Genomic DNA, 25,733 nt, shown 5'->3' on the forward strand with positions numbered 1-25,733 from the left:
TTTATTATTGTGTCTGTAGGAGCTTAACCCCCGTGTGGGAGTTTGCTGAAAGAGGGGAGGTTACCGAGCACAGAATATCATTTACTGGCTTCAGGGCCCAGAGTGCACATCGGGCTGCATCTTCCTGTCCTCCCAGGGCCATAATGCTGCTTAAACAAAGCTATTGTTGGCTTTTGTGCTCTGTAAGCCTGGCGGAAAATGACAATTGACTGATTCGAAACGAGTCGTGTCATATGGATTTGTTGTGTGGAGAGGTCACTGCTGCAGTGGATTTCTGGAATGGAATAGCCATGGATTGCTCATCCAAGGTTGGGTGGTTGATGAGGATGGATGGGAAAGACCTTTCATATTGGCCTCTAGAAGAGGGTCTAACAAAGCCACCTAGAAATCCCTTTTCAGCTAAACCGTTTCGGTTGGGCTGAAGGAAGGGTTTTCGACGAGGGTGGGAAAGACTTTCCACATTGTTCTCAGAATGAGAAACCATCAAAGCCACCCAGAATCCCTCTTGAGCTACAGGTTGGGTTAGGGTGTTCCTCCAGGTTCTTTCCTAGCAATTTTTGCCAGCCATTTTCTTTGATCCTGTCCCCTCCCCACCCAGCTCTCCTGTCATTACCCAGATCCAAAGAGCTGTTTCCTTTGGTTTAATTAGACTGCAAACTCAATGTTGTTTTTCCTTCAGAGAGTTGTTGTGGCTGGTCTTGTGAGAAAGCTGGATACTTGGGACAAAAAAATAGGGTTTTAGGTTTAGAATTTAAGATGGATGAGTTGATCGATATAGGGTTGACAGACAAGGAGAGGGGGCGAGAGAAAGAGCACAAATGTAACGACCTGGTCACCCCCTGTTGGCAGTGTGGCCGAGACCCCTGTGTATTGGTGATGGAGTAGGGGACTCCTTTCTCTTGTGAGTGATTGATTACAGAGCTGTCTTTTCAAGCTCCTCTTCCCACCACTGAGGGCGTGATGTGGACCCTGGGAGGTGACTGGACCTCTCTGACACCCCCAATCACTCCCCGACCAAGTCTAGACTTGTTTGACACGAACATGACCTTGTCATGCTGGGGTGGGTGACAGCCATCATCACATCGCTCATTGCCTGTTCTAGAAGGCCGGTGAGAACAAAGTGCCCTCATTTGTGATCAGATCTGTGCTGCAGGACCCTGGGGAGGAACACAGAGTCTGAATTTGCACCTGTTTGTTTGTCTTGATGAATTGATCTGTGCTGATTTCACTGTACATCCTAAAGGGGATGGGTGTTCTTGTTCTCTAATGTGCTGAATTTATCAAAGGGGTTTGGCTTTTTGATTTATGTCCACCAGTTTTCATATGCCATTGCTGAACACATTGTTTTAGAGTTTCGGCTTTAATGTCCTGCTTCTTCAATTGTATAATTTTACAATTGTTAAATTGTTGTAAATTGTATAGATGAACACAGAAATTATTGATAAAAGAACGAAATATCCATTCTGTTTGGTTTTCTCTAAATACATTACATATAAAACTAAAGATCATATTTAACAGGGTTTAGATTAACTCTGAATGAGCGTTAGATGATGCAATGATGATTTGAGTGCAAAAATATGGAAAACGAACATGCACAATTTAACTCACAGTATTTATAATATTGCTCGATATGGTGATATACTGTACATCACTAATCAATATTCTATTTGCTCATCTGCAGTTCAAAACTGCATACATTCGTTGCCTTATTGCTTAACAGGGATTAAATATTTTGACTGAAAATTGATTTCAGCATCATGTTGAGCTAATTCAATATAACAAACTGGAATGAGGATTTTCTTATTGCATCACAAAATCTTGAGGACATGCTCTGCTCCAAAACTACCCATGAGTTTTGGGAAACAGTCTCATCTTGTTCCAGGCTGACGATATAAAAAAAAAAGCCTTTCAGTGTCCTTTAATTGGCCTGGTGGTGTCTTACATTTTGTGGTAATTGATGGTTGCGGTCAGTGTTGTCCACTGCCTCTTCACCCTCAGTTTGGCCCAAATCTCTGTGTCAGTCAACAGTTCAGATAAAAAGATGGGATTGACATCCCAGATTAATGGAGATTATATGATGTGGTCACTTGCCATGGAATGAATAAATTACCTTGAGGACAATCAGTCAAAGTCTGGCACAAAACATGTGCAACTGGTGCTTAGACTTTGAGTGACAGGTTTAGTGTGTGTGTGTATGTGTGTGGATTTGTGTGTGTATGTGTGAGAACATATACTTGAAGATAGTGTATTAAACATAGTAAAATGTTGGTTTCAAAAATGACTAGGCATAGGTAGCCAGTTTCAGATTTACCTGACCTTGATCGCTTGCATTTCTCAAGAGGTGTTTACATAAGACAAGCATGCAAAAACAGATCCCAGCTTTTAAAAGCTTTTGGACTGTTGTTTCAACTGTTATGATGTGACGCTCAAAAAAAAAAAAAAGAGTGTGGGACAAAATGACATCCATCTAAATGTTTAAAAGCTTCTCAATCTAACAGCTAAAGCTAATTGCCACAAAAATCTCTGAACTAACAAAGTAGTTATCCATAGGTTATATATTTGGTTGTTGAACCGCTCTGACCCTAGTAATGTGTTGGTCTGCAGTAGGGTTGGGAATCGTTTGAATTTTATCAATTACGATTCTGCATATCGATTCCGATTCTTTTCGATTTACAGTTTTGATTACAGTGTGTTTAAATAATGATATAAAACATTTATCCTGTGTCTCTTTTTTTGCAAACCATTTAGTTGCAGCTCAATACCATGAACAAAAATCAGCAGGCTACACTCTAAAAAATGCTGGGTTAAAAACAATCCAACTTGATTTATTTGGCAACCCAGCGCTGGGTAAATATTGGATAGAACACATGCTGGATTATTTTGACCCAGCTGGTTGGGTTAAATGTTTTTACCCACCATGCTGGGTTGTTTAATTTGTTCAAAAATTATTATATTGCTGACTTAAAATGGGCTGGAAATTAAAAATTACACACACAATTACTATAGGCAACAGCAATAATCAAAAGATGAACATTTGTTATTTTATTTGGGTGAATACAGCGTAGTGTACAATATTGCATACATTCGTTTAATAAGCATTTTAGAAATAAAAAAGGCATATAGAAGTAGTATTTAAATTTAAGTGTATTCAACTGTTCTCTGTAATCGCTTTTTACCGAAATAGTGCTAATTCTCATGCCGGTATGTCGCCGAAATCCGAGACGGTGAAGGGCTGCTGTTCGGAGGAGAACTTCGAACTTTAGACTGCAGCCTCGCATTTCACTCGTAGCTGAGAAATGGCGTGACTGGCTCCAAAACCTGCCCAAAAACAAACAGTACTGAAATTAGATAACCTATTTTAACATCAAATTAAATTACTCTCAGTATTATAAAGAATAAAATCCATTTATGTTATGCAAGGCAAAGGTGTTTCCAGCATGAAACGACTGCAGCTGACTGACATCTCGTCCTTATGTTGCGTAAAATATCATTTACACCACATTAAAGACTTTATAAATAAAATAAAATGTATACAAACCTTTATTTCCCCGAAAGAGTGCACCAAATCGGCATTGGCGCTGAGAACCGCTTAAAAAGCCCATGCTCTCAGCTGTGTTGTTGAGAAGTTTCACCGGAGACAAGCTCAACCCAGCGGTTGGGTAGAAAAAAATAACCCAGCGTTAAAATGACCCAATGAACTGATCCAACAAGCTGAACCCAGCGTTTGGGTTAAAAAAAAAATGACCCAGCACCTGGGTAACAAATATTAAAAAATAACCTATGTAATAAAATGACTCCACAGGCTGAACCCAGCATTTGGGTTAAACAAATAACCCAACATTTTTTAGAGTGTACATAAAAAGTGGACTCTTTAAGAGCTGTTTGTGTGCAAAAAAGAACTGCATGATTCTGGATAAATTGAGCGTTTTTCCCAATGAAAGTTGTGGTTCTCTCATGATTCTGAAAAAAAACATTAGACAACTAAAAAAAATCACATGTAATTTATGAATGAATGATTCAATGACTCCACTCAAGATTTACTTGTTTCATTACTGGATGAATCAGCTTTCTTGAATTAATCTCTTGTATGATTCAAAACAAATACATTTTTAACAGACCCTTTTCGCCACCTACTGGCATAATCGACACATCTTCATTTGAAGTGTCAAATTACTTTTAAAAGGTGATTTACTCTATTTGAATCGCTACCGTCCACATCAGAGTATATATCTGAACTATAAACATTTATCTCAGTACTTCTGTAATTTGAATGTTTGTAATATAGAAGTAATACTACTGTGCGGTTGAAAAGACTGAAGCTGTTTCATTCATATACATGACAATCCTAGGCTGCAAAGTGGGTGGGGATGATATCTTCCTGCAAGGTCAGACAAGGGAAGTTTGTCTCTCTCTGCAGTTCCTTTTCCAAAAGCAGATGAGGAAATGAAGCACTCGTTTTCTCACGAGGTCACAGAGGAACGGAGACCTATTTTTGATTTTTTTTTTTTTTGCGGTTTCTGTGTTGATTTCTTTTGAACTCCTTCAGTGTCGCATGTCAGACCCATTTTTCTTTGTAGGGTATTGACATGGTGCTGAAGGCTTCACTACTTTAGATAAGGCGTGTGAAAGCTTTCAGACTGCCTCGCACTCCCTGTCAGCTGGACTTCACTTGTTTGTGACTGCCGGTGGAAAACACTTTGCCGCCTTAGCAAGAAGATCCCGACATCATCCTGTCATGTGATAATAGTTTGGTTAAGGTTAACATTGTTTAATCTAATAATCATATGGATTGCGCTGATTAGGGTCTTGTATGCGAATGCGTCAGAGCGTTGCAGCCGATTGCGTGTATGCGCCGCTGCCAATTGAAACTGCGGTGTGGGAGCCTTTTGAAGCTGATGAGAAGCCTGATGAAAGGTCTCCAGGGTCATTCTTAGCCTCTCTCACTTCAGCCCCCTCTAATTTCAGCCCTGCCCCTCTTTAAACTGCCCCATCCACTGACTGTGGGAACTTGCACCTGTGGCTCCTTCCACCCCACACACACACACACTTAGGGTGTTTGCAGGCTTAACGTCCCAACATGAGTGTATTCGATCGCCTGAAGGTTTGCTTGTGATGCATACCCTCCTAAGTACGTCCGAGCCAGGCAGACCGTGTTAGCTTGTTCACAGCCCACTATAAATATCCTTGCTATCAGCAAAAGTAGTCCACGATAAGGAGGGAAGAATTACTTGCAACATACATCTCCAAGGGAGTTTGTTTGGGTGCGTTTGTGTCGCCGTTGCATGTTGGGCCACTTCTAGGGGTCGGAGGGTGTGTGTGTGTGGCCGGAGGAATGTTCTCTGAGTGTCACGAGACTCAGGTTGATGGTGTCTTGCAGTGATGGGTTTTAGATGGAGGTCTTTGTTCATTGGTCACCTCCCCCACTAGTCTTTATCCGCATCTAGCCCTTTGGGCAGCTGTCACATAATCCAGCTAATCAGAGACCGAGTATGTGGGAACAGGACAGTCCCCATGCTACCGTGTCTCTCTCCCGCGCACACACCCTGACATTTTGACCTTTCTCCTCGGGTGCGCGCATGCCATGCTCCGCTACGCATGACCACATGTGCGCGGCCAACCGGATCAATCCAGCATATTAATTTACTGATGGAGCTTTGGACCAAATCCACATGTACAGATAAGCGTGTGCACACAAACACACGCATTCCGCATACACGCAGATGCTCGCTACCACGAGACCCCACTAATACGCTCTCTCACAGTGGCCGCCCCCCCGTGTTGGGGGATGGGAGGAGAGGTCAGAAACCCTGCACCATGTCGTGGGATGATCCACGTTCATGTCAAATAATCCATCTTTTTAAGACGCATCTGTTGTACGTCTGCATGGATATGTGGCCCTCCCACTCCAACCCATCCAGACAGACCTGGTGCTTTCGCTAATCCCTGACTGCATCCACCAGACCAGCCCACAGCCCCCAACCTCTCCAACCATGCCGTCTGACTCCGCCCCTCTCACTCCACCTCTGGAGGTGTGTGTGTGTGTGTGTGTGTGTGTAAATTGAACAGGTCAACTAGCTCGGTGTGTTTACATGCACTTTAAAGGTTTGATTTCAGTCGAACCAATGCAGTAATCAGTCTTTTTAAAATTATATAAATATGTTAGTCTGGTTAAGGTGTTCTGTTTTTTGTGAAGTAAGAGTAACAGACCTAGATGTTGTATTTATAGCATGAATACATTTGGCCTAATATTGGACTACTAGACCTATTTCAATATTTCAGTAGTTGGTGTTTTTTAACAACTTTGATGTTTAACGTGAGCATACAGCCAGCACTCATTTTTACAATGCATTCTGGAAATTTATTTTGAGCATATGTATACTGCGATGACATTTGACAGTGACTCGCTAAAGGGCCGTTCACACCAAAGATAATAACTAATGAAAGCTACAGTAATCATTCTAACTTTAGGAGACTTGGGGAAGTCCACACCATATCTATAACAAAAAACAGGTAACACTTTAGTATAGGGACTAGGGGTCAACCAATTATCGGCGCCGATATTAAGCATTTTTATGATTATCAGTATCGGTCATTTTCAAAACCGATGTGCCGATAAAATAATTTAATATTTGGCTCTGATGCAGCCTGTCTGAACTCACCACTCTGTGGCCTAGAGCAGTCTCCGCCCACCGTGCATCTGATTTGTTGGGAGTCATGAGTCCAACCAATCAACGTGGAAGACTAATGGCACTCACACCGAAAGCCCTAACTGGAGCTGCTTCAGTGATCACGCATCAGTTGTCTCTGAAAGGTAGCAGCAGACTTTGCTCAAGTTGCAATAAATCACAATCCACTACACTGAAGTTGCAAAACACCTCAATGTTATCCATTTATGGTTTCCGTGATGGGATAAACGCGGACGGAATCACGGAATCCAGTCGTCATAAATGGAATTTACTGTATAAGCCGGAGTCACGGAATTTGTCAAAGTTTGGATGAATTAAACAAAAGTAGGTTAGTACACTTAAATTGACTTGCGCTATGGACTAGTATTTGTAAACATTAAGCCGCAAAAAGACTCTTTAAATATGATTTCTGCATGTCTCTGTATATGTGAATGGCACAGACAGGCGGTTTTGATTTACCACACACACATACACACACACTGAAGTGCGCGACGCTCACTGTGTTTTCAGCATTTGCCTTCTCACTAAATGAGGACATAAATACACGAACAACATCCGCAGAACTGCTCTGAAAGTTAATTCATGAGCATTTGACCGTTTCATTTGAGTAAAATGATCGTCATATCATATACATATAGGCTACAGAAAATTAAGAGGTCCTCATGGCAACCCATCAAAATAAAAGTTTGGTTTATCTACTAATACTACTACAATTATTACAACTTTTGTTTAAAAGAATAATCACACAATACGCTATTTCTAATTTTAGTAGTAAACCCATTTGTTTGCCAAAAATAGTTTAACTCATTTGATTAAAAGATAAATGAAATTAATGTTTTATGCCTTCATTTGCACTGCACTGTACATTAAAACTAATGGAAATTACTGTCACATAGGCCAAGATTAAGATACTGTCACATAGGCAAAGATTAGGATGACAGAAATTGTGACATTTCAATAGGAACCAAGTGTGCCTATAATAGTCTATTAGTGTTATAGTTTCATTAAAATAGTTGCGGTCTTCTTCGCAACTTCTACAATGGAGCTATGAAGACAATTAAATTATTTACACTTATTATATTGTGCTTTTTAAGTTAATCAATTGATGTGCATTAGATGATGAACTGAATAGTCACCTCTTCTGGGTTATGATTTAGTCATCAGAAAAGAATTAAGAATTATGAGAGGTTATGCTATTACACATACATTTCTAACATGTAAATTTTTGAAGCCAAATACTTACATTTCCCCAAGCTGTTTAGCTGTAGTACAGTATTCATTGGCTTAATCATGAAGCAGACTCTCAGACTTTTAACTCTCTATTTATATTACCCTTATTGTAGATGGATGCATAGAGGAAGACGAGTTAGAAGTGCAACCAACACCAGGGAAGGCAGTTTTTGTCAGAGCCATTGTTATTCTTAATTTTGACATTCATTTTCATTTTTACACCCGCATATATATATGTATATATATGTATATATGTGTGTTCAAAATATTGGTTAACAGTCTACTTATGTAATAATCGGCACTAGCATCGACCCTGAAAAACACATCACATAACACATATAAACCCCTAATAGGGACCAATTCTCACTATTAACTAGTTGCTTATTAATATACCTATTATCAGCATATTGGCTTTTTATTAGTACATATAAAGCACATATTCTGCTTGACCATATTCTAAGTCCTTAATCCTACCCAATACCTAAACTTAACAACTGTCTTACAACTATTAATAAGCATCTGAAATCTGAGTTTATTAAGGCAAAAGTTGTAGTTATTGGTGAGAATTGGACATTAAAATAAAGTCTGAGCCAAAAGCAATAATTTTTCCAGTTAATGAACATTAAAAACAATGACAGCCAATCAGAATCCACCTGACTTTACAGAGCTTGATCAAATGACTACTGCAGTGTGTGCTTTATAATCAACACAATTTTATCATGTTTTTGTGTGGAGGCTAATATAGTTATTTTTATGGTTATTTGTCTTAGTGTGAAGAAGCATTAACACTTTCCACTAGCACACAGAAATGCATTTTAATTTAAAATCACAAACACTTTTCAGTCTGTACTCTCACAACTAAAAGTTTATGCCTGGTGATGTAAATCTAGCGGTTAGCACATGCAGTTAACACGTGCCTTTTTTTCTCCCCATAATTGGAGAGAGAAAAGATGTCTTTTCGGGAGGATTGGTGAAGTTATATAAAGTGCTAAAAGTGGTGTCATGTACCTGTCTAGTGTCAGGAGTAAGAAGATGGTGTGAATAAGCTCGTCTGTAAAGGACGAGTCATTTTCCTCATTTGAAGATGCCCTGCTTCAGTGGCCTGTTTTTGATTCCATGAAAGTTGATAATTTGATCTCTTCAGGTAGGGATTATGAGCAACATTTTAGTAGATGGACTCTCAGATATCAGACGAGCATCGAGAATGTTTCCAGATTTATTTTGAACATTCAAGGTGTGGCTGAAAATCCCTCCCTCCGTCCAGCTCATGTGTAACGTAACTCAACTCTTATAAATGCTGCCCGCTGTCATGAGAGAGGACTGTAATGGAGCCTTAGCATCGCTATCATTTCATTAGTGCTGTTCGCTAAGACAAACATCACTATTTCTGTTGCTCATACTTGAGGTTAGGGATTTGAATAAACCTCTTACGCTCTGCTCTGTATTACATTTACATTTAACATTTAGCAGACACTTTTAATCCAAAGCGCATTAAAACTGCATAAATTGTCTGGCACAATTTCTGGCACCTCAGGTTTTGTTTAGAGGAGGTGTGCTATTACTTTCTTGGTTTTTTGTTTTGTTTTCCACCTGAAAGATGATGAAACGGGTAATTTATATTTGGAAGATGGAATATATATATCTGTTTTTTGTTGTGTTTTCTTCAATAGCATTTTAATATTTCTTCTCACAATGACATTCTCTCTCTTTCTCCCTCAGCGATCCTACACACTCATCCTGGAAGCCTGGGACTGGGATAACTCCACTCAGAACAGTGAGTATTCCTCTTTTAACAGCTATATGATTTACTGCCACAGGCTGCTGTAGCCTTTCTGGTTTGGGTTTGATGCTCATAATGGCTGTTGAGCGTTGTTAGTCTATAGTTTTGTGCTTTAGAGAGTGACTTTGCATGTGGGGATACTTGAGGATGAGATGAAAGCATTAAAGCTGCCCCGCTGACGTGCTGTAACTTTAGCGTGGGGGAATTCGTTGGGGCGTGTCAGGGTTTTATTGGGCATGCATGGGGTTATTTAATGATTTTGTTGTGGGCATTGTGTAAAAGTTGTCCGTTTTCATGTAGGTACTGATATAGAGGGTTGGAGGTATGCATTGAGTTTGATATTTCTAACCGCACTAAGCAGGGACTCATCATTTTTGACAGAATTATTGAGATGATATGTTGCTTACCCAAGAATCATTACCTGAGCTTCCAAAAGCATTCCAGATCTGGGAACCTCACACAAATGTGTGGTTTAAGGCTCAAACGAGCACAGTCTTGTGTCTTCCACACCTTCTTCAGTAGTGCACACAATTCCACCAAGATTTCCCAATGAACCTGAGCATCTGAAGGCCTTTATGGATTGTAGCTGCTGGGTGAAATGTCCTGAGGATCTTGAATATGGAGTCATACTCATAAATTACAGATATGAGTTATTGCCACATAGTCAGCGAGTATGAAAATGTTGAATTGTTTGTATTACTGTGGTTTGTAAGACAGATTTGTTGATCATAAGCAAGCAGAACTGTAATTATTTTTAGTTCCTTCAGGCCCAAATGTGTTAAATGCATTCATATTTTTTTCATACTTGAGTGAAAATCTCAACTGAATATGAGCTCTTGGGCTGTAATCCCCTAACCCTGGTTCTTGGGGGGGCTTCCATCGTGTAAGGATCTTAGGGAAACAACATTGGCACCATAATTCCACAGCTGTATCCTGTTTTCTGCTGCCGCCTTTGTCTGGCTTGAGGAATTGTCGGTAGGAAAGGGTCAGGCGGAGGAATTTGATGTATGCAAAAGAAAGGTGAACGCTGGTAAAACGGGGGGACAGAGGGGGAGCCTGGCTTTGATTTGTGGATGTGATCTGTAGAATCACTGTATATCCTAGCGTCTGTAAAACTCCAAATGCAAACACACGCTGTCTGCTTGAAGTCATTACGTCCTGTTTTTCGTTTTCATCTTTGCATGCATTTCTGCCCCAAACAGTGGTCCAAAGGATGCTTGTTTGACTCACTGCAGTGAATCAAGCACCTTGTAGGCTTCTTCTCCATGGAGTTTGCTCATTAGGAGTATGTTGAGCGTGACTTTAGAGAAACACAATGCAGGTGTCTGGTTTTGTTTAATCAGTGTTTGAGCTATACTGACCACCAGACTGACTAAATTAGTTTTTTGGTAAAACTTTATTTTGATGGTCCCTTTTGACCATTCTGTTGACAAGAAGTAACTTTGCACCTACATGTCAACTAACTTTCATTAGAGTATTAGTAGACTCTCTGATTAATATCTGCTAAATCTTTGTGATGGTCTCCCAGCAGACATTCTACTGACTATAAGTAACTTTGTAAGTACATGTCAACTTATTCTAACCCTACCAGTCTACTAACACTGAGTTAGTAGACAAGTAGGTGCAACATTATTTAGTCAACAGAATGTGTTAAAGGGACCATAAAAATAAAGTGAAAACTGTTCATTTGTTTTGTTTGGTTTTCTGTTTTTTTATAATTATTTATTTTTTGTTATATGATAGTCACATAAAAACTTGGAAGCTTGCTTGCACCATTTTCTATTTAATGCTATTCAATTGTAAGTATAAATTTCAATCCTTAAAGGTGCACTAAGCGATTTTTGCCAAACGATGTTGATATTTGAAAGCACCAAAACAAACACGCCCATAGCCCAACAGGACCTTGCCCTTATTTTGATATCTCCGCTTCACACATACGTACACAACCCTGGCATAACGACGATCGCGGAAACAAGCAAAGATAACTCACAAGCATATTTACACAAAAGCCAACACATAAGTTGTGTGAAACAATGCAAAATCAACGTTACTCCCCTATCAAAAAGAAACAACGCAATCTCGGCGTCCAATTCAAGCCCTTCCCGCTCCTTGAGTTCTCTCCACCACTGGAAAGCTGCTCCGATATTTACGCGGGTCCTACCTCTTGCCTGATCGTAACCCTTCTTTTTAATGTTTTGTTCCTCTGATATTTTCCTATTTTTTTATGTTCCAGTTCTCTCTATCTATAGTCGATCTGCTAATATCTGTCCTGTACACTCAAATTGAGCGCTGTATCATTACAAGACACGCCCCCTAACTGCTGATTGGCTGCAAGTGTTTTGGGACATGGTCCGACACTGCGGTCAAAAGTGCTTTTCAAAAATTGCTTGGTGCACCTTTAACTATAAAAGCCCATCATAAAGATACACATTATTGCTTTAAAGCTAATCTGTGGCTTGATTTCTACCACCCCAAATGTTATAGTAATTGTTTACAACAGCAGTGTCAGCGAAGAGTTTGTGAAGAAAACTGAGAAATCAAGATAAATATCACTAGAGCACAGTCAGAATGTAATTTTATTAAATTATTGAAAACATTTGTAAAATTATTATTTATTTAGGATACAAAAAATGAGTTTAAAAATGACTCGAAGTTTTCACCAGACCATCTGTAAGCTCTAGTGACCATTGATTAGAAATGCTTGAAATTGACGAGCTCCCTTTGATGATCTGGAGCACTCTCAATGACTTGGCAGAGCTCTGTTTGAGACAGTGGCTTCATTTATCACACGAGCCCATAGTACAGAGGCGTGCCAGACATTAATGATCTTGTCATAGAGAGAGAACGCTGCCAAGGTCTGTCTGATGTGACTATCTGCAGTCTGTACTCACGCAAGGCTTGGCAACAAAAGCGCCAGTACATCCTCCTCTCTCCAATGCTGATTGATACTACTTGTTTAGTATGCAGTGTGAATGCTCAGAGCTGCCGCACCTCTTTTCTTAAACCGGACACGTCCCCATGCCTCCTTGTCTGTCTGTCAGAAACCCAAGGGCAAAAAATGTCTCTCACTCTTTCGCTGGGGCGAATAAAGTTTGGCCTGCCCAATCCGTCACGTCATCTTGGGATTGAACTGACAGAATTAGCCGACATGCATTTTTTTTTTTTATAGATGCTTTAAATAATTTTGTTACATCTGTCAGAATGGCTCGTATATGTACGTGTGCGTGGTAGGGCCATGCAGGCCGCAGGAAAAGTCCTGTAGCATTGTTTACTCTGCAGGAAGGGCTCTGGACTGCCCAGTGTTTAGACATTGGGCAGAACAGGCCGACAAGAGCTCGCTCCATTGTTCTTTATCTGGAAGCACCAGGGCTATTTCTGTTTTTGTTGCTTAATTCGGTCGACATTGTCAGGGGACGGAGAGGAAGGTATGTGTATGTGCAGCCCGCATGTGTGTTTGCAAGAGGAGAAAGACGCGGACGTGCTTTGCACTTCGGGACAGAGGAAATCGCAGGCCCCCCGTTTCCACCGTGATTGTTCGCCGTCTCCGATCCCACTGCGATAAAGATTGCTTTCTTTGCAGAGAGGCTAGGAAAGCTTGGGAAAATGGAGGTCTTAATGTGAACGCTAACCGCTCTCACTGTCATGTTGAGGTTCCGTGTCCTGGTGGATAGTGTGCTTGATTAAGACTAGGGTGGGATCCAGGTCCTTCAAGGACAGCTAGGGCTAAAAGCTGAACGTGTTCGGCTATGGAGACCAGTAGCTTCCTCTGCCTGCTGCTCTTGCCCAGATCTCCCTAGTAACAGCAGTCAAACTCGCACCCCTCCCTCTGGCCAGACATCAATGTTTTTATTAGAAGAACTAGATTTTGACTAGAACTCACTAGAAAGGCAAACGGTGCTTGCTTGTGCAAGTCACTGCTATGATGCTAAGGTGTTCAGAGTGATTTTAGGGTATTTCAGTGCTGTTGCTAGGGTGTTCTGGATGGTTGCTTGATGGTTACTGGTCTAACCCTTAGTCTGTGTAATATTCTTGTCTTTTTTGCCCATTTTATTGCCTGCTTACTGAAGATCATAAGTCTGGTCAATTATAAAAACAATACCACACCTCTCCTCACTCCTGATTTGAGGTATCATCATGTCCATTACAAATTTCACACTTAAGTTAACTATGAGCTGTAATAATTACTTGATTTCGGATGGTTAACCGAGAGCTGATTGAAAAGCCTTTGTTTTGTCAATGGTGTCATTCATGTGTGAGTGTCTTTGTTGTGCAGTGATTTTGTCTGAATGGATTTGTGCGGCAGGAAGTTGGCAAGGACAGGATAGTCACTAGCGAGTTTATAGCTTTAAATCAGGGTATGTCCTGTCTCTTGTCTTACAGCTGATCTACGCACCCATTTGTTATCACATTGTTTTGGTTGTGTAACTGTGTTTTAGCTCCGTCTTAGACATGTGAATTAATGGAGTGAGTAAGTTGCATTTTAGAAACTTTATTTCTTAATTTTTGACAAATGACACACTAAATCAATCACAGATTAAATATCAAACCTAGAATCTAATTAAATAGTTACTAGTTGGACTACAAGTTGACCATCTCTTATAAACATTTTGTTTCAAAATATAGTTTTTCATTTACACCATTAACAAAGTGCAAGATTTGTGTCTACTTCTCTTTTTTTTTTTTTTTTTTTTTCAGCCGACGAGGAGAATTTGATCGAGCGACACACTCGCGCCAGCATGGTGACTCCCGGAGACCACTGGCAGTCCATCCGGTACCCCGGCAACACGGCCCACATTGAGTACCGCATCCGGGTCAGATGTGATGAGAACTACTATGGGAGTAAGTGCAACAAACAGTGCCGGCCAAGAGACGACTACTTTGGCCATTACCGCTGCGATCCATCAGGGAATATTGTATGTCTAGACGGCTGGATGGGAGAGGACTGCCGGACAGGTGAGTGATGTTGACTATCTGTATTTTGTACTTGCCATTGCAGTTTAATGTTATAACTGAAAAATATATCTTTTAATGTTTTTATCTTTACCTTTTATTTTTTTACCTTTATTTACCTTTATATTTATTCCAGTTTTAGTCATTTTAATATTTGAGTACTTTTAGTAGTTATTTCAGTTCAGTTGAAACGACAGTATTTCTAAGTTTTAAGTTTAAGTTTATCTAATATAAAAATTTTATTTTATGCCAGTTTTATTTCAGAAAAACAAAAACAATTATAGTTGTCTTAGTTAACAATACTGCGCTAAAATCGTTTTTTTTTTTCATGTGAATTTAGGCATCATAGCATTATACAGAATGAAAAAATGAGATTAATTTTGAGATTACATTTAATGGTTTAATGGTAATGATTTATCTGGCGTCTTCAATATCTAGCTAAGTGTTATTAGCCACGTTGCCCTTCATGAAGGATGAACTAGGGCTGGCTAATGTCTTGAAGCGTATAAAAAGAAACCCTGTTAAATCTTGCCCTTTACCACCCTGTAAAGAGACCTGCTGCTATCAGTGTTTTCACAGGCCTGTGATATTTGCTCCTTTGCCTAGAGGTGAGATTGTTTTGTTAACGACACCTCTGCAGTCCTGGAGTCACACTTTCCATTAGCTCAATTAATCTGAGTGATGCTGGGGTTTTTGATGTCTTTACCTGACCACTGCAGGCAACCTAAACACCTCTGGTTTGATGCTGTGAGTGCGTATGTGTGTATATACCCCACTAAAGAAAAGCAGTAAATCACCAGCCACCATCCTAATGAGCAAGGGTACGAGTAGGTGGGCGTAACAGGGGTGGAAAGGGGCAAGTGTATATGTGTGTTCGGGCCATAAAGTTGTCTTCTGTCACAGCGAGCATGATGAATTTATCTTGTCGCTCTTGTAAGGCAACACAAACAAACAAGACTGACCTCTCCTCCCTCCCTCCCTCTCTCCCTCCCTCCCTCTCTCCCTCTCCTCTCCTCTCTCAGCAATCTGCAAGCAGGGCTGTAATCTGATTCACGGAGGTTGTACTGTGCCTGGAGAATGCACGTAAGTGTCTGAGCATCATTTCATGCTCGGTTGGCCGGGCTAATCTGGCTCCTTAATTTCAGCAGAGCCATATGTGCTCATGCTGATAAGGTCTTTTCATTTGTTTACCTTTCCATTAATTAATTAGTGCACTGAAGCCATTGTTTGTGCAAGCTGTTTTTGTTTGATATGCTCTTTTGATCACGCTATACTTTCTCTGGAGTGCTTAAGTTGTGATCGATTATCATTTGATGGGATGAAAAGCATTAAGGCATAACAATTACTGTTGCTCATACTTTAAGGGTTAGTTCACATAAAAATTAAAATTCTGTCATCAATTGCTCACCCTCATGTCGCCTTAAACCCATAAGACTTTTAATGATGTTCAAACCAGTGTGTTGTTCTTGAGTGTCACACAACTGCGGTTGAGCACGCTGTACATGTGTTGATTGATGTTTATGTATGAATAAAAGTCTAAATTAAATTTGTTCATGATATAAAGCAATCGAGTCTCTTCGGAAATTGATGAACAAAAGTCTTATGGGTTCAAAAGGGTGAGTAATTAATGAAACTGTAATTTTGGGGGAAATATCTCTATCCTAGCAGTGTGTAATTCCTGTTACACTAAGCAATCCAATGTATAGTTTTCCTCTGGCAGATGATAGAAGTGGCAAAAAATGGACTGAAGGGGAGTCCTGAATCATATCTAGGGTTCTTTGGATAAATCATCCCAAAACACTGTGCAGTCATATAGCAATGCTGTTAAAAACTTTCTGAAGACTTTAACCTCTCGTAACACTCTAGCCACTCACATGGCGTGTTTTGCAAAGGCTCTAAGTTTTCTTTATAAACTGTTAAAATCTAGTTTGAATTGGAATTTTGGAAAGTTGCCCAAAGCAGTGACCCAACATACCTTTTGGACATTATCATCATATGATAATTATGTCAAATGGTGGTAATTTTGCTCTTACTGTCACAGGAAATTCTGATGCTTCCTGTGTTTGAGCACAGCGTGAAATCCACCACACCATCCCACATCGCGTTCTCCTCTCTGTCTTTTCCTGTAGCTTAGCACTGCCTTCTTCCCTTGCCACAGGAAAAGCTCTTAGTGTTTGGCATGAGGAAAGCTTTTTGCTCATGCCACCTACAACCTCACTGTGTCTAAGGGCAGGGAATGAGTAGATCCAGAGGTGTCTAAACCAGGAAGTCACTCTAGACGATGATGGCATACTGGAATCTTTTAACAACAAATCATTCAGACACCTGCATTGTAAAAACATGCTTGAGGACATCATGTACCCAAGTTTCTCAATGGCTTGGAAGAAAGAGTTTCTGGAACCGTGGCTAGGAAGCAGAGGCCAATATGTTATTTCAGAGTTTAAATATTTGGGAAGTTCTGAGTATTTGGGAAGCCTCACTCCTCTGCAGGATGTGGTGACTCGCTTCCCTGCCGTCACTAACTTGATAGTCCTTGGAAGGAAGGAGGTGGAGACTAGAGGACTGAGGTTTCCACAGAAAATTAACCAGTAGATGTATTATTGGGCTGCAAAAAGTGTTGGTACGTTTTTGCCAAAAGTGTATCATATCAGTCTAGTCGACTTGTTTTATTTTTTGGATTTGTTTCGTTTGGGTTGTTGTTTTTCATATATCTTAAGAATTAAAAGTAAATGTAAAGGTCTAGCTTAATTCCTAGTTTACCACAAAAAAAGAAATTTACTCATTGAAGATTGTTTCAAACGTTTTCGTCTACACAGTTAAAGCCCAATATGTTTGGATCAGCATTTTTGCATAAACTACCCCTTTAAGTGCAATAATACTTTGTGGAGCCTTTACAAACCCATGCTGGGAATCAAATGTGAAAACAAAATGAAACACAAATGCACTTGTGAGTTAAGTTTAAGGTAGTAAAGGACATGTCCTGACACATTAAGTAAATGCAATGCAACTTTCTCCAAGTTAGTGAGCAAGCTTATGTTTGGCTTTCATACAATACTAGTAAGGTTGTTACTGGGCAGCGCGAGGCTGTGTGCGCTCTGGTGTAAGTAATCCAGCCTCTGGCCTGCCCCTTGGGCACAGATCTGGGGGGCTATTTCAGAGACCTCATTGGAGATGTTAAAAGTGGATTTGGATCAAGGCCTCCATGCAGAGAATGTGCCAGGTGTGTATGCAGTGGCCAAATCCACTTCTCCCACCTCCTCGAAGAGCACATTTGCCTTATTTAGTTAGTAAACACCATTGCTTTTCACCTTAAATGCTCTTGGAGTTGTGAGCTGGGCATTGTTGTCCTAATTTTTATTTTATTTTTTATGCATTGATATCACCTTTAGATAAATGGAGAAAAAAAATGTAAATGTGAAATGTAAGTGCATGTAATACTAGAATATTAAACTGATAAAAGAAGTATAATTATACTTTAATTTGATAACATTTAGTGTCATTAACAACAAGCAATACATTTATAGAATTTATAAATCTTGTAGTATTAATTTCTACATGTTAATGTTAATAATATTAATATTATTTTAATGTTAAATATTAACATTTTTGATATTCAAACTTGTGTATTGTTACATGTATTTTACAGCATTTATTAATGTTAATTACTAAATTATTATTATCCACTTTTAATTCATTTTAGTTTAGCATGTTAATTTAATTGAATGTGAATATTTAAAATGCATTATTATTTAACGTAGAAATTAACACTACCCAAGATTAATAAATGCTGTAAACGTTGTGTTAATTGTTAGTTCATGATACCTATTGCATTAACTGATGCTTAACTTTTGTAAAGTGTTACCCTTGTTTTTTTTAGGTATCATGAAAATATATGAACTTTAATATAAAAATAAACATGTTATTACTGGGCATACCATGCGAATCTCATGGTAAATTAATAAGATAATCATGCATTGCTGTAGTATTACCATGGTACCACCACAGTACTTATTTGTAAGGCTAGTAAGTGTTAGGTCTTTGCCGTTTCTCTCTCCAAGACAGTGAGGTCGAGATATGCAGACAATGTCTCTCCACTCGGCAGCTGGAGTTAGGCCATACCTCTTCTGCAGGAGAGCTGTCTTAAAATAGCCTGCTCAGAAATGACAAGACAGCTGGGTGAGGGGTGTGGTGGTGGATGGAGAGAGTGCACCACTGGCCTTGGAATAGCGGAGTGCTGCTATAAACCAATGATTAGTTAACCCCTCTCCAGCATTTCCCTCTGCACCCCCAGGCTGCGACCAAACCGCCCGAGGGGGGAGTGCGTGTCTGCGCGGTCATGAAAGTGTTCTTAACCTTTGTCACCCGGAATGTTGCCTTGTCTGAGATTAGGTGTCTGTGCAGCTGTATGTTTGTTCCTGTCTGTCATTAAGATGTCATGGTGGTTCGGTCCAAGTGTTTAACAACCTAATGTTGTTTTCAGGTGCAACTACGGCTGGCAGGGCCAGTTCTGTGATGAGTGTCTGCCATACCCCGGCTGCGTGCATGGGACCTGTGACATGCCCTGGCAGTGCACTTGCGAGAAGAACTGGGGTGGCCTCCTCTGCGATAAAGGTAAGGGTCTGAAACACGCTGATACTGAAGGTTTGACCTAGTTAGTTTTCGAAAAATCAAGGTCAACCTGGAATTGACCCATGAAATGGTCAGCAGTAGATCAGAATGAATACGTTAAGCCTGTGAACATCCAGCCACGGAGGTGCCAGGGCAGCAAATTCATATCAGGGTGTTAAATAGAATTACAGCATCTTACACTGAGCTGGTTTGTTGGCTGCAATGTTAGCACAGGCTGTGCATCATGTGACAACACACGCACAAACACACACTCTGGATATTGTGGTTGTGATTGGAGTGGCGCTCGGATATCTGATCTGTTGGTCAGCATGCGTCCTGGAAGGTGGTTAGGAATGAGAAGCAGCTGAGAGGTGCCTACAGTTCTCTTTATTTATTTACCAGCTTTTATGTGCACGGCCTCGCCTTACAAGGCCTGCTGGGAACCCAGCAATAGTTTCTGCCAACTGTTTTCATTTTAAAGAACAAATATTTGCAGGCTTAAAAAAAATCAGAATATAGTGTTAGTATTGCTTTCCCCATGGCCTTAAGTACCCCAGTTCATTATTTTATGTGTCTTTACAGATCTGAACTACTGTGGCACGCACCATCCATGTGTCAACGGCGGGACCTGCACGAACTCTGAGCCAGATGAACATAACTGTGCCTGTCCCGAAGGGTACTCGGGCAAGAACTGTGAAATAGGTAAGAGATGGATGGAGGACTCCGTAAATAAAAGATAATGGAACAGTTAATTATGTGATGTTGTACCGATGGATGGAGGAATAGAAAAACATAGATAACTGGAAAGATTGCTAAATAGATTTGATGATTAAATTTGATGGCTGGATTGATTGATTGATTTATGGATGGATTGATGAATAGAAAAATTATGGATATATGGAGGAATGAATAGAAAAAAATGATGGATGATGGATGGATGGGTGTATGAAAAGAAAAAAATATGGATGGATGTTGGGTTGAATGGGTGGTGTTGGGGTGGATGGATGGATTGATTGATTGATAAATGGAAGAATGGATATACCGATAAATGGGTGGATGAATTAATGTTGGGATTGATTGATGGATAGATGGATAATAAAAAGATAAATAGCTGGAAAGAAGGATGGATGGATGGATGTAAGAAATGTTAGATGGCCTGATAAATGGATCAACTAATGGATAATTGAATGCGAGGATTAATGGATGGATTGATAAATTGATAATTAGATGGAAAATTCTATGGATGGATGAATAGAGCAAAAAAAGTCAGGACATTTTATCAGTGTCTTTTCTGTCTGTATTTATGATGCATTGTTGTGTTTTGCAGCTGAACATGCATGTGTTTCCAACCCCTGTGCAAACGGAGGCACGTGTCATGAAGTCTCGAGCGGGTTTGAGTGCCAGTGTCCACCTGGCTGGGAGGGCCCCACTTGTGCTAAAGGTGGGTAAACCTTCCGTGCACCTTCCCGTCTGTCTTTTTCCGGGCTCAATCTGTTCTGTCTGGAGACCTAGTTACAGACCTAGACTAGAGCACAGACACCCGTCCCCTCCCCAACATGTGTCCAGATGCTGTTGCCAGTGTGCTGCTTGGCTGCTTGTCATGCTGGGATGTGTCAGGTATATGGCAGGGGAAGCCGGTCTTGGATCTTGGCAGCACAGCGGGGTCCCATCGCATGGCGAGCATAGCTTGAGCTCGTATGGGTCCCGGGTTAGAGTCTGGTGATACCCATCACCGAGACAGGGGGGATTTGCATAATCTGTCTTCACTTTGAACCAGCATTTGGCTTCACAAATTGAGAACGCAGTGTGTCATAGGCCGCCCTTCCTTCTCCACCCTTCCCGTTCTACAAAGCATTCCACTTAAATGCCACAGAGCTCCTATTTGATCGGTTGCAAATGTGTTTCTCATCTCCAGTATGCCCAGTGTTTTAATTTTTGGTATTTCTCACACTCTTCATCACTCCCTACACATCCTACCTCCTCGGTCTCATCCACCACACATATGGGGCTGTGTTTCCATCGTCATAGCAACAGCAGGGTCCCCTGCTGGAATTTGGACATTCGCCCCCCCACCATTTCGCCCATAAAGGTTTTTCCCCCCACCTCTTCCCTCTTCACTTGCCTGTCTGACCCTTTTACACACCCCGCTCCACCCCATTCACCACAATATATGTATAAGACTAAAGCGAGAAGAAAGGAGGGAGGAATTTCTCTTGGTTTTTGTTTCCTCCTATTTTATTCCAAATTTCAAATGGCTGCTGCTCAGTTCTTTGTGCCCGTATTAAAACTGTAATGATTTGTGCCTTAATAGCAGCTAATCTTGCGACCTGGATTATTTTAAACTCTAATCGTGTTACTGGCTTGCATAAAGAAAAGCCTTTGCTCTTTCTGATGAACACACACTCTCTCATCTATCTATCTATCTATCTATCTATCTATCTATCTATCTATCTATCTATCTATCTATCTATCTATCTATCTATCTATCTATCTATCTATCTATCTATCTATCTATCTATCTATCTATCTATCTATCTATCTATCTATCTATCTATCTATCTATCTATAATTGTTTTTAATGATGCAAAGATAAACACAGCTTCACATTACGTAAAGGAACAAGTTATTAAAAACAATGTAATGTGAAAATATGACTGGATATGTGTGAAGCCATTATGAAACATCCCTATACTTGCACTCGTGTGACTGTACATCATTTGAATTGTTTATTATTGCACCAGATTGGGACCTACCTTGCCGACACAGGAAGCAATTCATCATCTAAATTGTTCACATGTATTGTTTTCGGAGTGCATGCTTTATGATGGATTTTCATTTAAATTCTGGGAATATGCTGCAAAATATAAACAAAGCAGATATGTTGACGTTTCCACTGCACTGTATACATCATAATGGCTTGTATCATTTTTAATCAATGCAACTGATTATTTCTCTAGTATGTGCATCTGCAGTGTGTTTGTGTGTGTGTGTGTGGTGTGTGTGTGGTGGGCGGTGAATAGCCTGCACACACATGCTGGGTGTAAAATTGGCCAGTTTGAATGTTTATATGCATGAAACTGAAAACATCCCATAATATGTAACGCCTCTAATAGCTTTTTTTATGCAAACTGCCTCTCAGCATGTTATTTTAAAGCACAATTTCAGGTGTGTTTTTCATATCTGCAGAACGAAACATGATTTTGTGTTGATGTTGCAGACATAGATGAATGTGCCTCCAGCCCGTGTGCACAAGGTGGAACATGTATCGACCTGGAAAATGGCTTTGAGTGCGTCTGCCCTCCTCAGTGGTTTGGGAAGACCTGTCAAATCGGTAAGATTGAGATCCTACTGTATTGCAGTCATGTTTTGAACTGTAACATTTGAGTTTTTAATATACACACTGTTCATTGGACCATCCACTCATACCATATTTTTCATTTTTGCATTGCCATTTGTTGAAAAATATGATCCATTATGCATCCGGATAGTTGAATATGGTGCATTAGATTTAAATTGCATGCATTTGACATGCCTGCATGTGTTTTAGGCAAAGCAAGAGTTGAAACAAGTGATTTGATTTGATTAGACTGCATGAAGAACTTGTAATGGTGGCAACTGGCAACCTGATCCTTGTTGACTGTAAGACAGCCATATATGCATATGTAACAAGGAGGGCCAGCCTTAGACCTGGATCTAAGACTAGATCAGATAGCATTGCAGGCGCCACGGGAGTTTCCATCATCCTTTTGCTCACAATAGTGTGCAGCCCTCGTCAGGGGAAGTGATGAATGTGAAAGGAAGTGGATTGTGACCTGTAAACAAGTGTGGGGTGGGAACAGGAGTTGGGCAGCTCATCTTACGCTTCGAACCTTAGCCTCCAGCTTGGGTTTCACTCACAAGAGCCAGGCCTGAGCATGATGGAGAGTCGTGTTTCCTGGAGGACAGGTGTGCAGGGGAGCAGAGTACACCTCACTAGGGGCCTGATGAATAATTAAACACCTAATAAGCACTAGTTTTTTTTTTTTTCATGGCAAAGTCAAAAGAGTCATAGCCCCCTGAACTGGCTGGTCACCTTCTGTAGGCTAATAGAGGAGAGATGAGCAGAAGGAGGGCTGATTACGAGTGGACCCTTTGTTTACGATGCAAAAAATCAGTTTTTTTTTTCTTTTCAGTAAAAAACATTTTAGAAAATTATTTTTTTAATATATATATATATATAAATGTTATTTTCAGAATATTCTCCAAAGCATGCATACTTTTAGAGGTTTGGGGTCAGTAAGAGTTTTTATAGGGGTTCTTTTAAATTGGTCAAAAGTATTTTTTTATGCAAACTGTCTCTCAGCTTGTTATTTTAAAGCACAATTTCAGATGTGTACAAAATATTTATATTTTAAATAAACGCTGTTCTTTTGAACTTTCTATTTATTATAGAAGCTGTAAAAAATGTATCTTAGTTTGAAAATCAATGTATTCAACATAGATAAGAAATGTTTCTTGAGCAAATTAGAATGATTTCTGAAGGATCGTGAGAAGGTTGAGCCATCTTAAAAGTTTAAGGAATTTTTTCAACTTTTTGTTGTATAAACTAAAAACAAGAAGTTGAGAACTCAAAAATCTGCTGAAGCTGGGTTGCCTTAAACTTTTAAATTTGCCCAATTTCTTTTTTTTTTTTTTTTTTTTTTTACAGTGTAGAACAAGACAAATATACTGGTGAAGGTTGTGTTTTTTTTTTTTGCTGTGTAATGGTCATTGATCAGGAAGTCAAGCAAACTGGCATCATTGGGACTGTTAGAGTTTCAAGCCAGCAGTGTTTTCAATGGGCTTAATGGTGGTGGGGTTACACGAGATCTCAGATTTCTCTGCCCCTCTCCTGCTACTCTACACTTTCCATCTCCTTCCCTTCAATCTCCCAATCTACCAATTGTCTACAAAATCTCCCAACTCTTTCTTTCCCTCACTTTCACAGATGCAAATGAATGTATGGGGAAGCCTTGTGTAAATGCTCACACTTGCAAAAACATGATTGGTGGATATCACTGTGACTGCTTTCAAGGATGGGCCGGACAGAACTGTGACATCAGTCAGTATCTCCTCATGCTCCTCTCCTCTCCTTTCCTCCGTTTTTAACAGCATACACTATAGTGGCACTCAGGGTTTCCAATTTGAACACTTGATATCCTGCGGGGCTCTACACACTGTATATTTTGTCTTTGGCTTCACCTGCTGTTGCATGCTGGGTTATTGGTTGTACCTCACGTCTGTGCTGATTGTACTAACATTTCCATCTTCAGTGCACTCAACAAGCTCATCTAATTTGAGTTAATTGCACGTCTTCAGCTGCCCCTAACTGCTGTCCTGATTTCCCCCACTTAGCCATTGATTAATTGCTTCATTTACTTTGCCCATGACTTCAGATCTCAATGGCTGCCATGGACAGTGCCAGAATGGAGCAACATGCAAGGTATAGCCTTTACAATGCTTGGTTTACTATAGTGTATCAATTAATTGTGTTATTTATATTAAATGTAATTTTAATTGTGTCTGTGCAGGATCTGGTTCATGAAGGTTACCACTGTCAGTGTCCTCCAGGTTTTGTGGGTTTGCACTGTGAAGTCTCAAGGAACAAATGTGCCAGTGGTCCTTGTCAAAATGGCGGCCGCTGCCATGTCATTCTGGACAGCTTTGTTTGTGAATGCCCGCCAAACTATGCAGGGATGCTCTGTGAGGTGAGAATCTTTACTGTTTGTAGTGTTAAAGATATTGCTATAGTGCTTTTTTTTTGTCAGAATAGTTCAGTGTGATGGTTTGGCGTTTTTTTTTGTGCCCAGATGTTTTTTGTTTTGCTTTGTTGTTTTATCCCCAGATGTGTTTAATTTTGTTTTGTTTTATTTTAGTTTTTTTTTTTAGGTTTTTTGTTTTGTTTTGTGGTGCACAGATGTTTTCATTTTTGTTTTGTTTTATGCCCAGATGTTTTTTAATTTTGCTTTGTTTTATGCCCAGATGTTTTTTAATTTTGCTTTGTTTTATGCCCAGATGTTTTTATTGCATGGTTTGTTTTGTTGTGTTGTGTTGTTTTGTTTTTTGTTTAGTTTTGCTTTTTGTTTGTGCTCTGATGTAGTTATTTTGTCTTTGCCTTTTTATTTTACAAATAGTAGGTAAAGCACACAGGAAATGACAGTGATTCAGGTTGTCAGAATGCATCTGTTGGTTTATAAACATTTAATGGAAACAATGGGACTCAGTCTTGATTAGTTGATGACATTCAGTATTACAGATGGTCACTTCTCCATTCATGCTTTGCTCACAATCTCATTCGGCACGGCTAAATTGATCGGCACCCTTGCTGTTGCATGTATGCATGTTTAGAGCCTTGGTGTAAGGCAGATCAAGCCTGCTATTCTGCCACAGGTGCACCAGGGTAACTAGAGTAGGGTTTGGGTGGAGGCCTGAAGTATTTTTTCTTCATGTGGCCATTATTA

General features: G+C 40.0%; 1 protein-coding gene across 2 annotated transcripts in view; it reads left to right on the forward strand.

The window, feature by feature from the left end:
- The window catches only part of LOC306844319 (protein jagged-2-like), a 56,192-nt gene that overhangs the window by 11,681 nt on the left and 18,778 nt on the right, over nt 1-25,733 (forward strand). The window contains exons 3-12 of one of the 2 annotated variants that reach the window (XM_079376346.1): nt 9,636-9,690; nt 14,392-14,649; nt 15,669-15,729; nt 19,127-19,257; nt 19,837-19,956; nt 20,582-20,695; nt 22,472-22,585; nt 24,221-24,334; nt 24,669-24,715; nt 24,804-24,980. In XM_079376346.1, the coding sequence (XP_079232472.1) occupies nt 9,636-9,690; nt 14,392-14,649; nt 15,669-15,729; nt 19,127-19,257; nt 19,837-19,956; nt 20,582-20,695; nt 22,472-22,585; nt 24,221-24,334; nt 24,669-24,715; nt 24,804-24,980 (1,191 nt within the window). The remainder of the gene's footprint in view (nt 1-9,635; nt 9,691-14,391; nt 14,650-15,668; nt 15,730-19,126; nt 19,258-19,836; nt 19,957-20,581; nt 20,696-22,471; nt 22,586-24,220; nt 24,335-24,668; nt 24,716-24,803; nt 24,981-25,733) is intronic. The other variant, XM_079376347.1, reaches the window with a different exon arrangement.

This window comes from Barbus barbus (assembly GCF_936440315.1).
Source record: "Barbus barbus genome assembly, chromosome: 24".
Lineage (NCBI taxonomy): Eukaryota > Metazoa > Chordata > Actinopteri > Cypriniformes > Cyprinidae > Barbus > Barbus barbus.